The 14256-nt window shown below is 39.7% G+C and overlaps 1 protein-coding gene across 2 annotated transcripts in view; it reads left to right on the top strand.

The window, feature by feature from the left end:
* Positions 1-11520, top strand: part of SMPDL3B (sphingomyelin phosphodiesterase acid like 3B) — a 53813-nt gene extending 42293 nt beyond the window's left edge. The window contains exon 8 of one of the 2 annotated variants that reach the window (XM_040338042.1): positions 11120-11520. In XM_040338042.1, coding sequence (XP_040193976.1) covers positions 11120-11485 — 366 coding nt within the window. In that variant the 3' untranslated portion in view covers positions 11486-11520. The remainder of the gene's footprint in view (positions 1-11119) is intronic. The other variant, XM_040338043.1, reaches the window with a different exon arrangement.
* The last annotated feature ends 2736 nt before the right edge of the window (positions 11521-14256 follow it).

Genomic DNA, 14256 nt, shown 5'->3' with positions numbered 1-14256 from the left:
TTCATCGATGGATAAAAAACCGATGGGGCCCACACACGATCGGTTCGTCTGATGAAAACAGTCCATCGGTCCGTTTTCATCAGACGATCCGATCGCGTGTACAGGGCTTTAGTGTCGTTGGAAGCAGGACTGTTTCCCTACTATTACGCCTGAATCTGCTATTTCTCCTTCTGCTTCACCTCTACTCTTCACCACAAGTTTTATTGTTTTTACCCGGCTGGGTAATAAAGAGCACAGAAAGACACCTGTCGTGGACATTCCATTACTGCTATATGCACCATACACCCCTAGACGGCGGAGGAGCCATGAGGTAACATGCCACCCAAAACAAACCAGCAGCTCCTTCAGGGTTAGTGCTACAAAAACATAAAAAAACAAAACAACATGCTGGTGTGCTATATAGGATTGAATTAAATAGTTAAATAATGAAGTTTCTGGTTTTTAACTTCAGAAGAATAGTGTATGGTGCAAACCTGAATGAAACATTAGGCAATGTTGTGTGATTAATAGCATCGCTCATGTGCAAATGTTATAAGGAAGAAAACTGTGCATAATAATAATGATGACGTATAAGAATAAATCTCTCCATAGGTATTAATGATAAATAAATGATGCAAAACAATTAATATCTATGTATAGATGACCGTGGTATATGTGCTAGTGATGATTGAATTAAAAAAGTGTGACTCTTAAATAGCTGATGGCCCCATGTTATAAGGAACCACAAGAAGAAGGGGGCCCCATCACACGTGTCTATGCAAGTGGTCACAACACTCACTCACTGTTGTTCCCCCGCAACCACTACTAGTGGTTGCAGGGGAACAAATTTGGAGATAACTGGGTCACTGGTCAAAAAGTACCAGTGTTTTTTTAAGTATAATCATTTGGCTGGACCAAGCCTTAAAACTCATTCACTTAAAGCGGAGTTCCACCCACTTTCCACCCCTCGTTTTTGGATATTAAAATAATAATTTTTCTTCTATAGTACCTTTTTATGAAGTACATAGTGTGCTTCCGATCCATCCCGACTGTGGCACACTGGCACATATACCGTTGGTCATCTATACATAGATATTTATTGTGTTGCATCATTTATTTATCATTCACACCCATGAGAGATTTATTCTTATACATCATCGTTATTATGCAGTTTTCTTCCTTATAACATTTGCACATGAGCTATGCTATTAATCACACAACATATTTCATTCACATTATACCATACACTATTCTTCTGAGTTGGTAACCAGAAACGTCATTATTTAATTCAATCCTATATAGCACACTGGCATGTGTTTTTTTTTTGTTTTTTTTGTTTTTACAATCCCATTTTTGAGTCACATTCTATTGCATTATTAGATCTAGTTGCATTATATGGGTTTATATATTCATTTGTTTTGCTAGATTTTATTTGGTATTATTTGTTGATTGTTATAGGTGTGGGCATTTCCCTACGCTGGATTGACATCCATGTGCTCCTCGCTGGGTTTCATCTCCCCGCCATTTCACAGCTCCTCTGGGAAGACTGGTGGAACTGGTTGCATTCTATTTTCATTTTATATTCTTCTTTGAAGTCCTTTTGTCCTCGTGTGGTTACACTCATGGAACATATCAACTTTCTGTCTACTTCATAGCTAGCCACCTATGGGGTGCCAGTAGGCTAGGATTTTCTTACCAACTGTAAATAAATAAATAAAGCCAAAAAAATAAATACAAATGTATTGTTTTTTAATTAAATATGTGTTAAATGTGTGTGTGTGTGTCTGTATATATCCACTTAACGCCCGCCCACTGTATATATATGTCCTGTTTTTAAAGATGGATATCTCAGTAACGGCAGCAGCTGCTGCCACAACTGAGGTATCCATCTTTACAGTGGGCGGCCGTGTAAACGATAACGGCGGTCTCCGCGGTGGATTCGCCGCGAGATCGCCGTTATCGGTGGCGGGAGAGGGCCCCCCCCCCTCCCGCCCAGCCTCTTAAAGAGACAATTTTTTTGTTGTCATTTTTTTAAATGACAAATTTTCCCTTTTTTTTTGCTTTTAAGTCTAAATATGAGATCTGAGGTCTTTTTGACCCCAGATCTCATATTTAAGAGGACCTGTCATGCTTTTTTCTATTACAAGGGATGTTTACATTCCTTGTAATAGGAATAAAAGTGATCATTTTTTTTTTTATTTCAGTGTAAAAAATAATAAAATAAATAAAAATAAATAAGAAAACAAAAAAAATTTTTTTTAAAGCGCCCGTCCCGACGAGCTCGCGCGCAGAAGCGAACGCATACGCGAGTAGCGCCCGCATATAAACGGTATTCAAACCACACAAGTGAGGTATCGCTGCGATCATTAGAGCGAGAGCAATAATTATAGCCCTAGAGCTACTCTGTAGCTCAAAAAATGCAACCTATAGATTTTTTTAAACGTCGCCTATCGAGATTTTTAAGGGTAAAAGTTTGACGCCATCCCACGAGCGGGCGCAATTTTAAAGCGTGACATGTTGGGTATCATTTTACTCGGGGTAACATTATCTTTCACAATATGTAAAAAAATTGGGCCAAATTTATTGTTGTCTTATTTTTTAATTCAAAAAAGTGCGCTTGTAAAACCGCTGCGCAAATACGGTGTTACAAAATGTATTGCGATGACCGTCATTTTATTCTCTAGGGTGTTAGAAAAAAATAAATATATAATGTTTGGGGGTTTTAAGTAATTTTCTAGCAAAAAAAAACTGTTTTAGTCTTGTAAACACCGAATCTGAAAAACACCTTCTGTCCTTAAGTGGATATATATATATGTGTGTGTGTGTGTGTGTGTGTATGTATGTAATTATATATATATATATATATATATATATATATATATATAGATATAGAGAGAGAGAGAGAGAGCGAAAGAGAGATATCTATTTATATAGATATATATACATTTAACACATATTTAATTAAAAAACAATACATTTTTATAAAAAAAAATTTGGTCGCTTCTTTATTTATTTCTCCCGAAGAAGTACGATTTCTCCAAACGCGTTGAGACCCACAGCCCAGCTGTCCTAGACTTTTGGCAACTATCCTCATGGTATATCTAGGTCCCATGGAAAGGTTTCCTATACGAATGTAAATTTATCAGTGTATTGATGTTTATCTTATATTTCTGTACAATGTGTTTTTTTTTTTAAACGTTTGTTAATAAATTGTTTAGAAATGTTACTTTTTGTTTCAAATATTTTATTGAATTAATAAAATATAAGTATGAATGCATACAATCAATTCTCATTGTATAACAAAGACAATGGGTATAGTAAACAGCACAGTACAGATCATAAGCTACGACAAACATAGTCATATAGCCATAAAGAGGGGGTAAAGAAAAAAAAAGGGGTGGGGGGGTTATGTAACATATTACAATAAGTAAAATAGAATCCGTAAGACTATAAAGAAGCATCAGATAGTTGAAGAAATTCCCTAGTGTTTTTAAAGTTCAACCAACAGGCCCAAGTATCAAAAAAAGTAGTGGGAGAGTCTCTAGCCTGATAGATCAGGTTTTCCATGTCGGCAATATGTCCAATTTTTCCATAACCATTCAGATATAGAAGGGGGATTTTTAGTTTTCTAATGGGTAGAGATACAGAGTCTGGCGGCATTAATAAGATGAGGTAAAACAGACCGTTTATAAGTATCTTTTGATATTGAACTGTGGTGTAGTAAATATTGGGTTGCCGTGAATTCAGGGACAATGGTCACAATATGGGAAATCAATTCATGGACTTTCTTCCAGAAAGGTTGAATAAGACAACACTCCCACCATAAGTGCAAGAGTGTGCCATGTTCAGATTCACATCGCCAACATAAGGGTGTAGAATTAGGGATATATTTATGAGTGATAACTGGAGTTCTGTACCACCTGGAGTAAATTTTGAAGCTATTTTCTTGTATCATGACATTTAAGGAGCCCTTATGTATGTGATGGAAAATACGCGACCATTCCTCGTTAGAAAGGGATATATTCAGATCCTTTTCCCATTTTTGGGTATTGCAGTCAATTTTGGGGTTAACTGCAGAAAAAAAATGGCATAGATAGAGGAAATTAGGTGCCTTTGAGGAGAAGATTTAACGCATAATCTTTCAAAAGGCGTTTTGAGTTTAAACCATTCTGAATGTGATGGAGATACAGAGAGGAAATGTATAATATTTTCATAATCCGAGGAGGAGATGCAACAATCTGGGTGATTGATCGTGTAAGTATCATATGAGAGTGCACGGCCTTTATCAAAAAAGGATTCTGTCCTAATAGATACATTAGGAGATGGACAAGAGCTGTGAGGATCAAAATATTTTACAGGTATATCTGGATTGTGAACAATTGGGGTCAAAGGGCCAGGAACAGAGGCCATACCAAAATTCTTACAAAGGGATCTGAACACTTTCAAGGTCGGGTTAGTTAAGGGATGGTTAATAATGCTGCGCGGTGTTCTACGGGAGCAAATCCATGGTAGGTGACACAAGGGTAGTGAAGAAAACAAACCCTCAAGTTCAATCCATGCTTTAGTCTCACCGTGTAAGTGCCAATCAATAACGCGTGTCAGGAGGCAAGCCCAATGATATTTTTGGATGTCTGGTAAACCGATGCCACCCAAAAGTTTAGGAACAACCAATTTATCCCAACTAATTCTGGGTTGTTTGGAGTTCCAAATAAATTTTAAACATAGTTTTTTAAATGTAGTAAAGAAGGAAGCAGGCAGTCTGATAGGGACAGTCTGAAAAAGGTATAAAAGTCTGGGGAGGACGTTCATTTTAAGTATAGCGGCTCTACCGAACCAGGAGAAGAAACTTTTGTTCCAATTTTGTATGTCAGCCTGTATATTAGGGAGTACTGGAGTAAAATTCAGGGTGTATAGTTCTCGCAAATCCGAGGGTAACTGGATACCAAGGTAAGTAATGGATTTGTCTTCCCAGCTAAATGGAAAATTGTTTTTACATAGGGAGACAATATCATTAGTTAATGAGATATTCAGTGCTTTAGACTTTTAAAAATTGATTTTTAAGTTAGATAAGGAATAAAAAAGTGTAAAATCTTTTAATAGATTAGGTATTGTCACAATCGGATTAGCAAGAAACAGCAAAATATCGTCAGCATAGGCGGCCAATTTATAGTGAATCTTATTTATTTCAATACCTTTAATATCAGGGTTATTCCGAATTTTACAGAGAAGGGGTTCCAGAATAAGAATAAAAATAATAGGCGATAAGGGGCATCCCTGCCGTGTTCCGTTGGACACAGAGAAGGCATCCGACAGGCATCCATTGACTTTTATTTTAGCAGTAGGGGAGGAATATAGTGCGAGAATATAACCAAGTATTTTTCTCGTAAAGAAATTTTACTTTTTATGTCTGAGGTGTGACTATCTAACAGTCCCATGGGCTATTTTTTTTTTTGTTGTGTGCATACCATTGGGGAATGAGCACTACCTCCACCCATCTCACACCAGCTCTTTGTTTTCTTGTAAATATACTATTATATGTTAATCCCTTTTATTGAATATATGAAGTAAATGCTTATTTAATGATTTATTGGACCTTAATTGAAATCTAAATGAATATTTGGTGGTAAATATCCATTTACCACATATATGAGATCCTGTAAAATTCCTTGTCTGATTTTGAGGTCTTGGCCTTGAAAATCTTGAACATCACTGCCTTATGGTAAAGAGTTATACATCTGACATACGGTAATTGCACTGATATAAACAGTTGAAGCTCTTTTAATTTCCTTCCCCTCTTGAGCCAATACAGGTGACTTAGTAAACATTAGTTATAAAGTGCTATGTGCTCAATATTCCAAGGGAACTCATTTAGAATTATCTCTTGTTGGTAGTTCACCCCAGAACTTATGCTGGAGGTGCAAAGAGTCAGTGGACACTTTAAAGGATCACTAAAGGATTTTTTTTTTTAGCTAAATAGCTTCCTTTACCTTACTGCAGTACTGGTTTCATGTCCTTATTGTTCGTTTTTGCTTTGAAGTGGCTGTAATTCTGCTCTGATCTCCACACTTCCTGGTTGTCTTTTTCCTTATAACCATCATACTGGGAGCTTTTCACTGTAGGTCTAAGCTGTCATTACTGTGTGTCTAAAACTTAACAGAACCAATCAGATTCATTTTAAAAACAAAACACTGCCCTGGATTTGTTTTATTTTGTTCTGTGTGTCTCTCTAGTTCACAGGAACATGAAAACAGTTTAAAAGTGAAACTAACCTACAGGCACATTATATGATTGATTTTTTTTATCTATTTGTAATCATTTTTAAAAGGAATCAGATAACTTTTCTGTCTCTAAACCCTGTAAACAGTCATTTCAGCAAAAAAAAAAAAAAATTTCCTTTAGTGACCCTTTAAATCATCTGTTCCTATCACAGAATTGAACCTTTTTCACATACATTGATGGCCTAGATTGTAAAACTTCCTGACAAACTGATTTCTCCAGACCCTCTACATTACCTTCTAGGACAGTGATGGCGAACCTTGGCACCCCAGATGTTTTGGAACTACATTTCCCATGATGCTCAACTACACTACAGAGTGCATGAGCATCATGGGAAATGTAGTTCCAAAACATCTGGGGTGCCTAGGTTCGCCATCACTGTTCTAGGAGTACCTTTAAATGATGTACCCTCTAAAATTAACCAATGTATCGCTCAAACCCTGTCTGCCTCAAAATGTCTAACAGCATTGCACTGGAAAAAAAAACTGCTCCGCCATCACAAAAGGACTTCTATACCCATACTGAGGAGATTCAATTGATGGAGTTTCTATCTGCCAAACTCCATAACACCCTTAGAGTGCTTTCACGCTCACAGCGCTGTGAGCGTCGGCGGTAAAATGCCGCTATTTTTAGTGGCGATTTACCGTCATATTTGCGGTGCTTTATGGGCGATATCGGGATGCTTTTAACACCTGCTAGCAGACGAAAAAGGGTTAAAAGCGCTGCTACAGCGCCACTTTGCCGGCGGTTCGGAGGCGCGGTCCATTAATTTCAATGGGCAGGGGCGCTTTAGTATTCAATTATTCACCGCTCCTAACACGCTGCAAATAAGCTGCTGGGAGGACTTTTTCTGGTGCCCTGCCAGCGCACCGCTCCAGTGTGAAAGCCTCTCACAATGGAGTGAATGGAGCGGCTCTTTCATGGCGCTTTGCAGGTGCTATTTTAAGTGCTATAGCGCATGCAAAGGGCCTCAGTGTGAAAGGGGTCTTAAGTTACTTGTTGTAATTTGAACCCTGAAATTTCATTAGACTCGATTCACATCTATGCATGCTGCTTTTGAGCATTTCTAAAGTGCTTTTTGCTGTTTTTAGCTTAGAATTAAGAGCGATTTGCATTTTGCAATTTTAATTTTTTAATTTACTGTATATTGCTGGTTGCGAAGTAGTGGGTTGGGAATCTAGCCATCGCGTCCTTAGCAATGCATGAGTCATCAGATGTAAGCAAGCTTCCCGGCTGAGACAACTGAATGTAAAAAAAAATAGCTGGCTATAAAAATGTATGAAAAAAACAGCATGGGATCCCCCAGTCCATACCAGGCCCCTCGGTCTGGCATGGATTGGGAGGGGACACCCCCACGCCAATTAAGAAAAAAAATGGCAACCCCCCTCAAATCTATACAAGACCCTTATCCGAGTAAATCGTACCCCTACCCATTCACCAAAAAAGCAGTGAAATGTAAAAAAAATAGAGACAGTTTTTGACAAGTCCTTTTTAAAAAAAAAATAGCCATCTTCATAGTACCCGATACCCATTCACATAGGGGGGGCTGGGATCTGGGAGCCCCCTTGTTATATGGGGCTTTCAGATTCCGATAAGCCCCCCCGCAGACCACCGGCCAGGGTTGTCGGGAAGAGGTCCTTGTCCCCATCAACATCGGGCAAGGTGATTTTGGGTGTTGAGGCTATGCGGTCTGGTATGGTTCAGGAGGGGGAGCTCGCTCGTCCCCTCCCTTTCCTGATGAGCTGCATGCTCAGGTAAGGGTCTGGTATGGATTTTGGGGGGGACCCCACACCATTATAAAAATAAATTGGCACAGGGGTATCCCCTCAAAATCCATACCAGACCGAGGGGCCTTGTATGGACTGAAGGGGAACCCCATGCTGTTTTTTTCATCATTTTTTTTTTCTTTTAGCCAGTAACTTTTTTTTTATTTTTTTTACATTCAGCCGTCAGCGGGGAAGCCTGCTGACAGTTGATGACTCATCCGTTGCTAAGGAAATGGCGATTGGCTTCCTGGCCTGCTCCTTAGCAACCAGCTATATACAGTGAATGTAAAAGAAAAAACACACAAATCGTGGCAAAATTGCTGTAAAATCGCGATAAAAACTTTTTGGATGCGGGTCCATTGAAGTCTATTACATGCAAAACACTGCACTTTGCATGAAAACAGTCCCTGACCCTTTCCAAAAATGCAGAGGCACAAAAATGCATTGATGTAAAGGTGTTCTATAGGAACCCATGTTAAAATGGCAAAAGGCAAAAAGCATAAAAAACGCATTAGTGTGAATCAAGCATAAACAAGGACATGTGTGTTCCAGTGCATTTTTGGTGCTTTCCAGTGGGTTCCAGTGCATCACACACCAAGACTTCCTAAACCTCATCTATTTCATCCTAGGCTACACAAATATCACCAAGTTGCCCATTTAGCGGTGTGTTGCTATAAGTTACAAACATCCACGCATATTCACCCTGCTGCCAGACATCCATACGTCACACCTGTAGACAATGTTTTCTTGTTTTATTTAGGGGATTGAACTTAGTCGGGGGAAGGTATATGGGATGCCCATAGAACAAATTGAGCGGATCCAGCTTTACATGTACAAATGGTTTACTCATTATCTTTACAAAGGATATAGAGGTTTATACGTTGCACTCCTCAGATGGGATAAAACGCCGGACCCTAATCCTGACAGACTTTTTACCTCAGAACTTTCCCGCCTTTGCACTCTCCCTGCAGATCTTTACCTCAGGACACTTCTCCTCCTGCACATCACTTTCCTGTCAGATTAGTACTCCTGTCCCGCCATCTTCAGCCCACTAGGCCTCAATCTGAATAAGTCCTATTAGTTTCAATTGATGATCCTGAATAGGCCAGGGGATTGCAGTACCCCTTTTTGTGGCCGTGGATATTACTTGAGGAAAATATTTCATGATGGACTACTGATCCCAGCAGTCCCGACTTGCAAATCCTGTGCCCTCGGGCTGCATCGATTTGACACAAACTCTACAGTCTCCAGGACACCTTTCCATGACCGTGTCAGGTAAGGCTCCCTCCCAGCACTCCTGGCGTGCCTCTTCCAGATCTCCACTGTGCCTCACTCACCGACTCCTGCCCCGAGTCCTTTCTGAAGAATTTACCTGGACCATGCAGACCAACTGCTCTCCAGCTCCTGTACCAGGACATCTCTCCATGACCGTGTAAGGAGAGGCTCCTTTCCAGCTCCTCTGCCGGATCCACACCCCCCAGATGGGGGTGTCTCTCCAGCACACAGTCTAGCTCTCCACCTTCAGTTCACCTGGTCGACAACTACCTCCCCAGCAGGCTGACTGAGGGAATATATAGGAGGCCCGCCCCCCACCAATCCTAGTTGGGGATTGGTCAGAGTTCCTACATAGACCCCATGCCACTCCAACTCTCAGCCCTGCCCATTTTCCAGAACATTCTCACTGGAAACAGGGGGGGCACCCAAAAGCTGAAGTACATGTCAATCACACCGACTGCTACACTAACCACTCCCTGCCCCCAGATCAAAAAACAAACAGGCCCAGCTCGCAGCATAGACCTGCTTAAATTTGCCTGCACTGGCAGCTAACACCAAAAACCTCACTTCTAGTACCTACCTATGCTAGAGGGTGCTACATCTAAATACCACCCTATCGCTGAGACATCCTTTTGAGTATCGTTTGAACCAGGTGACTGTAACTTCTTGGGTATAGATAATCTGTTTTGACTCATCCCAAATGATAGATCATTACTGCAGAATACAATAACTATCCATTACCTAAAAATGCGTGAAGGGCTTAAGTATTTGGGAGGTCTTTATCACCTCATAGCCTAAAGAACATTTTTTATTTTTTGTCCAATTTGCATAGAATGAATGTACATGCAGATTTGCTAGATTAATGATTATGCATTTTTTTATACGTAGACTCCTTAGGTCAGCCATACACGGGTCGAATCTCAGCTAGTTCAGCAGAAACCGGCCGAGATTCGAAGCTGAATGCACCAAGTTGAACGATCGATCAACTTGGGTACAACCAGCCTGCTGGATTCTCTTGCGATTATCGCTAGCAGCTGCTATAGCTTCCCCTTCTTGGAGAACACAATTGCTGATTCCCCTTTCGACACTGTCTGTGTTCATGGGGGAATCGTGCAGATTTCTTTCCTGCAACCTGTGGTTGCAGGGGAGAAATTTGCAATGTGTATGGCCTGCCTTAAGCCCCATACACACTATTAGATTTTCTGCAGATTTTTGTCTTTAGATTTAGTAAAACCATGTAGTGAAAGGGCCTGCCTGATTACATACAAATTGAAACTCTTAAGGTTTGACCTCATATTATACTGTATGGTTTTGGTAAATCTGAAGACAAAAATCTGCAGAAAATCTAATAGTGTGCATGGGGCCTTAGTCTAAATTCAAACAACTGATCTGGGACTTGTGGGTCATTCATTTTGACGTCACCTAATAGACCTGTGATTGTCACATGTGGCCTATGACACCCCAACAAGGCTTTAAGGCACTCGCCTCCTCTGTACCCTTCCACAATTGGATTCTCCTCCCTACCCTTTCTATATAGATCTATATACATCTGGTTCTACAATTGAGACCACGTGTTGCTTACTTAGTGGTATTGTCTACTTATGGTAGCATGCTAATTCCTTGAAGATGCTGTATGTAATGATATATCCCTGTGCAACATGAAACCAATGATGCCTATGTTCTGTTTTGTGTAACCTTTAATCTTCAAAAAGAAATGCAACAAGAACACTCATTAGGGACATGTATTTCATGTTAAAAACAGTTCTATGCTTAATTTCAGTTGTTATTGCCATGAATGTAAACACCACATATTACTTTTTCAGGACATGGTCACTTACTACTTGAACCTTACATATGCCAATAATGAGTCACCTAGGTGGGAGAAGGAATACCGCCTTACGGAATCATTTCTGGTGCCAGATGGATCTCCACGGTCTATGCACGATGTACTGAAGAAAATATCTACTGAAACTTGCTTTCTACAGAAGTACTACGAGTACAACTCGGTCAGCTACGATCTAGAAAATTGTGATAACTACTGTAAAACTGGTCATGTATGTGCTATCCGGGAAGTGGACTTTACAAAATATGCCAAATGTTTAAAGGATGGAAATGTAGCCTTGAAGCCTGCCTATCATATGATTGTGATGTTGGCTGTGTTGCTTATGTACGTTCTGAATTATAAATAGTTGCATAAATTACATTATTGAGCAATTCCCTTTCAGCACGATTTTGTATCTTAATTGGCAAGAAACCCGTAAATGTTATTTTTTAATAACTTAAACCCATTCTTTGAAAAAATTGAAAAAATAATTATGGTTTATGCACCAATGCCATAATTTGTCAGGTGCAATGCCTGGACTGAGCTGCACTGTGAGAGAGGCACATGTTTTCTATGTGCCCTAGCAGTGAATGCCATTCTTCCTGTGCACTATGTGTGAACAGGCACTTAAAGAAGTACACAACTGCATTCATAGTGCTTACTAAGGCTGCTTTCACGCCTAGTCATCAGCCGTAAAGCGGCACTATTTTTAGCGGCGCTTTACCGTCGTTTTTGCGGAGGTATTTGGATGCTAGCGGGACGTTTTTAACCCCCGCTAGCGGACGAAAAGGGGTTAAAACCACCCGCATAGTGCCCTTCATTCCAGTAATGCATTGTCCAGAAGCATCCTTGCCGGCCACTGACATCTTCAGCCAGTCTTCTTTCAGGTTCCCATCTCCTGCCATTTTGATCAGTGGGGCTGAGATGACGTTACTCCAGCGCATGCGGGAGTTTTTTTTATCTTGGCCGATGCTGAAATTGAACACTAAGCTGCACATGCACAGTTAAGTGTACATTGTAAAAAATAAGATATGAATAATTTAATGCAGAAGAGACATAGTAGACTGTGCACTTTGCAAAATGCAGTTGCTCCAGAGCTTAGTAAATGAGGTAAAGCCTCACTTTGCAAAGAATACCCAATCACATGCAAGGGGGGGGGGGGGAATTAATTTTTGCACATGATTAGAAGTCAGCAGAGCTTCTGATCATTTCCTAAGCTCTGGAGCAACTGCAAAGTGCACAGTCTATTTGCCGTTAGTAAATCAACCCCCGGTATGTCTCTTCTCCATTAATCCTGCCTGATAAATATTTATTTACATAAAGTTCCACTTTAAGTGCAACAAAGTATCGGTATAAGGAAAATAAAAAGTTGATAATTGGTATACATTGCCAAATCTTTAAATACAACATTTGTAATTTAGTTAATTAGCTCATTAATAGACTGTGAGGGACTGCAAACAGAAGGGAGAAGTAAATAAAAAAAGCATATCTTAACAGGAAGAATGGGGAAATAGGGGAAGACAAATTACATCAGGGTATAACATCAACAGTAAACAGAAATAAGGAAATAAGTAAAGACTGGTACAACTCCTTCCTACCAATACAGGTCACCTTGTCATGTATAAAACTGATATAATGCATTGCAAGACAGATAGACTGGTAAAAATTAGGCAAAGATACATTGTGAAAGCTAAACTCCTGGCTGCTATAAAAGACTCTACACAGCAGTTTAATAAACAGCACATTGACTTCAAAATGCTGAAAATAAGGATATCACCAACAAATACATAAATCTCACAATATAAAAAACATTTAATTGATTGTTGGGTCCTTGGCTTAATCCTAGTACATATCCATGAATTTTTTTTTACATTTTAACCACTTCCCTACCACGCATTGTCATATGACATCCACGGCTTCCCGGCGGTATAGGGCGTGCGTGCCACGTCATTTGGGAGCCAGTGCACATGCCCAGTAGTCGCGATGTCCGCCGGGCACCCGCGATTGCTCGTCACAGAGCAGAGACGTGGATCTGTGTGTGTAAACACAGATCCACATCCTGTCAGGGAAGAGGAGAACCAATCGTGTTTTCCTTGTATATAGGGACACTGATAAGTCACCTCCCCAAGTCAGTCCCCTCCCCCACAGTTAGAATCACTCCCTAGGACACACAGTTAACCCCTTGATCGCCCCCTAGTTTTAACTGCCAGTGAAATTTTTACAGTAATCAGTGCATATTTATAGCACTGATCGCTGTAATAAAGTCAGTGGTCCCAAAATAGTGTCAAAAGTGTCTGATGTGTCAGCTGTATGTGTCAGCCGCAATGTCACAGTCATGATACAAATCGCAGATTGCCGCCATTACTAGTAAAAAAATTAAAATGCCATAAATTTTTCCCCTATTTTGTAGGCGCTATAACTTTTGCGCAAACCAATCAGTATCCGCTTATTGCAATTTTTTTTTTACAAAAAATATGTAGAAGAATACATATCGGCCTAAACCTAGGGAAAAAAATATATTTTTAAAAAATAATTGGGATATTTATTATAGCAAAAAAAATGTTTTTTAAACTTGTCGCAATTTTTTTTGTTTATTGCACAAAAAAATAAAAACCGCAGAGGTGATCAAATACCACCAAAAGAAACCTCTATTTGTGGGGAAAAAAATGTAAAAATGTATTTTGGGTACAGCGTAGCATGACCGCGCAATTGTCATTCAAAATGTTACACTGCTAAAAGCTGAAAATTGGCCTGGGCAGGAAGGGGGTGAAAATGCCTGTATTGAAGTAGTTAAAGGGACTATTTGAAAATAGAAATATGATGTCGTCCATTGCTGATGTTCTCTTTAAAGGTGTACATTTTGGGGGCTGTTTTCCTAATCCTCACTTTTCTATGAACACAGGAATAGGGTTAGAAGAAAGGTTGTAAAAACTATGCCCTAAAATGGTCACCAAAGGTCTGAGTGTCAGCCCAACAGTTATAATGGCAAAGAATAAGTGAAATGATAGATACTTAGAGGTCTATTTATCAATGTTGTTGCCCATGATTGACACAACTTTCAATCAAGATTCGCCCATTTTTCATATAAGATGCTATTACAGAATGGATGACGTGGTAATCATGTGTGAAAAAATTTAT

The sequence above is a fragment of the Rana temporaria genome, chromosome 2, assembly GCF_905171775.1.
Source record: "Rana temporaria chromosome 2, aRanTem1.1, whole genome shotgun sequence".
NCBI lineage: Eukaryota > Metazoa > Chordata > Amphibia > Anura > Ranidae > Rana > Rana temporaria.
Note: the sequence above shows the minus strand (reverse complement) of the source record. Positions and strands in the feature narration are given on the sequence as shown.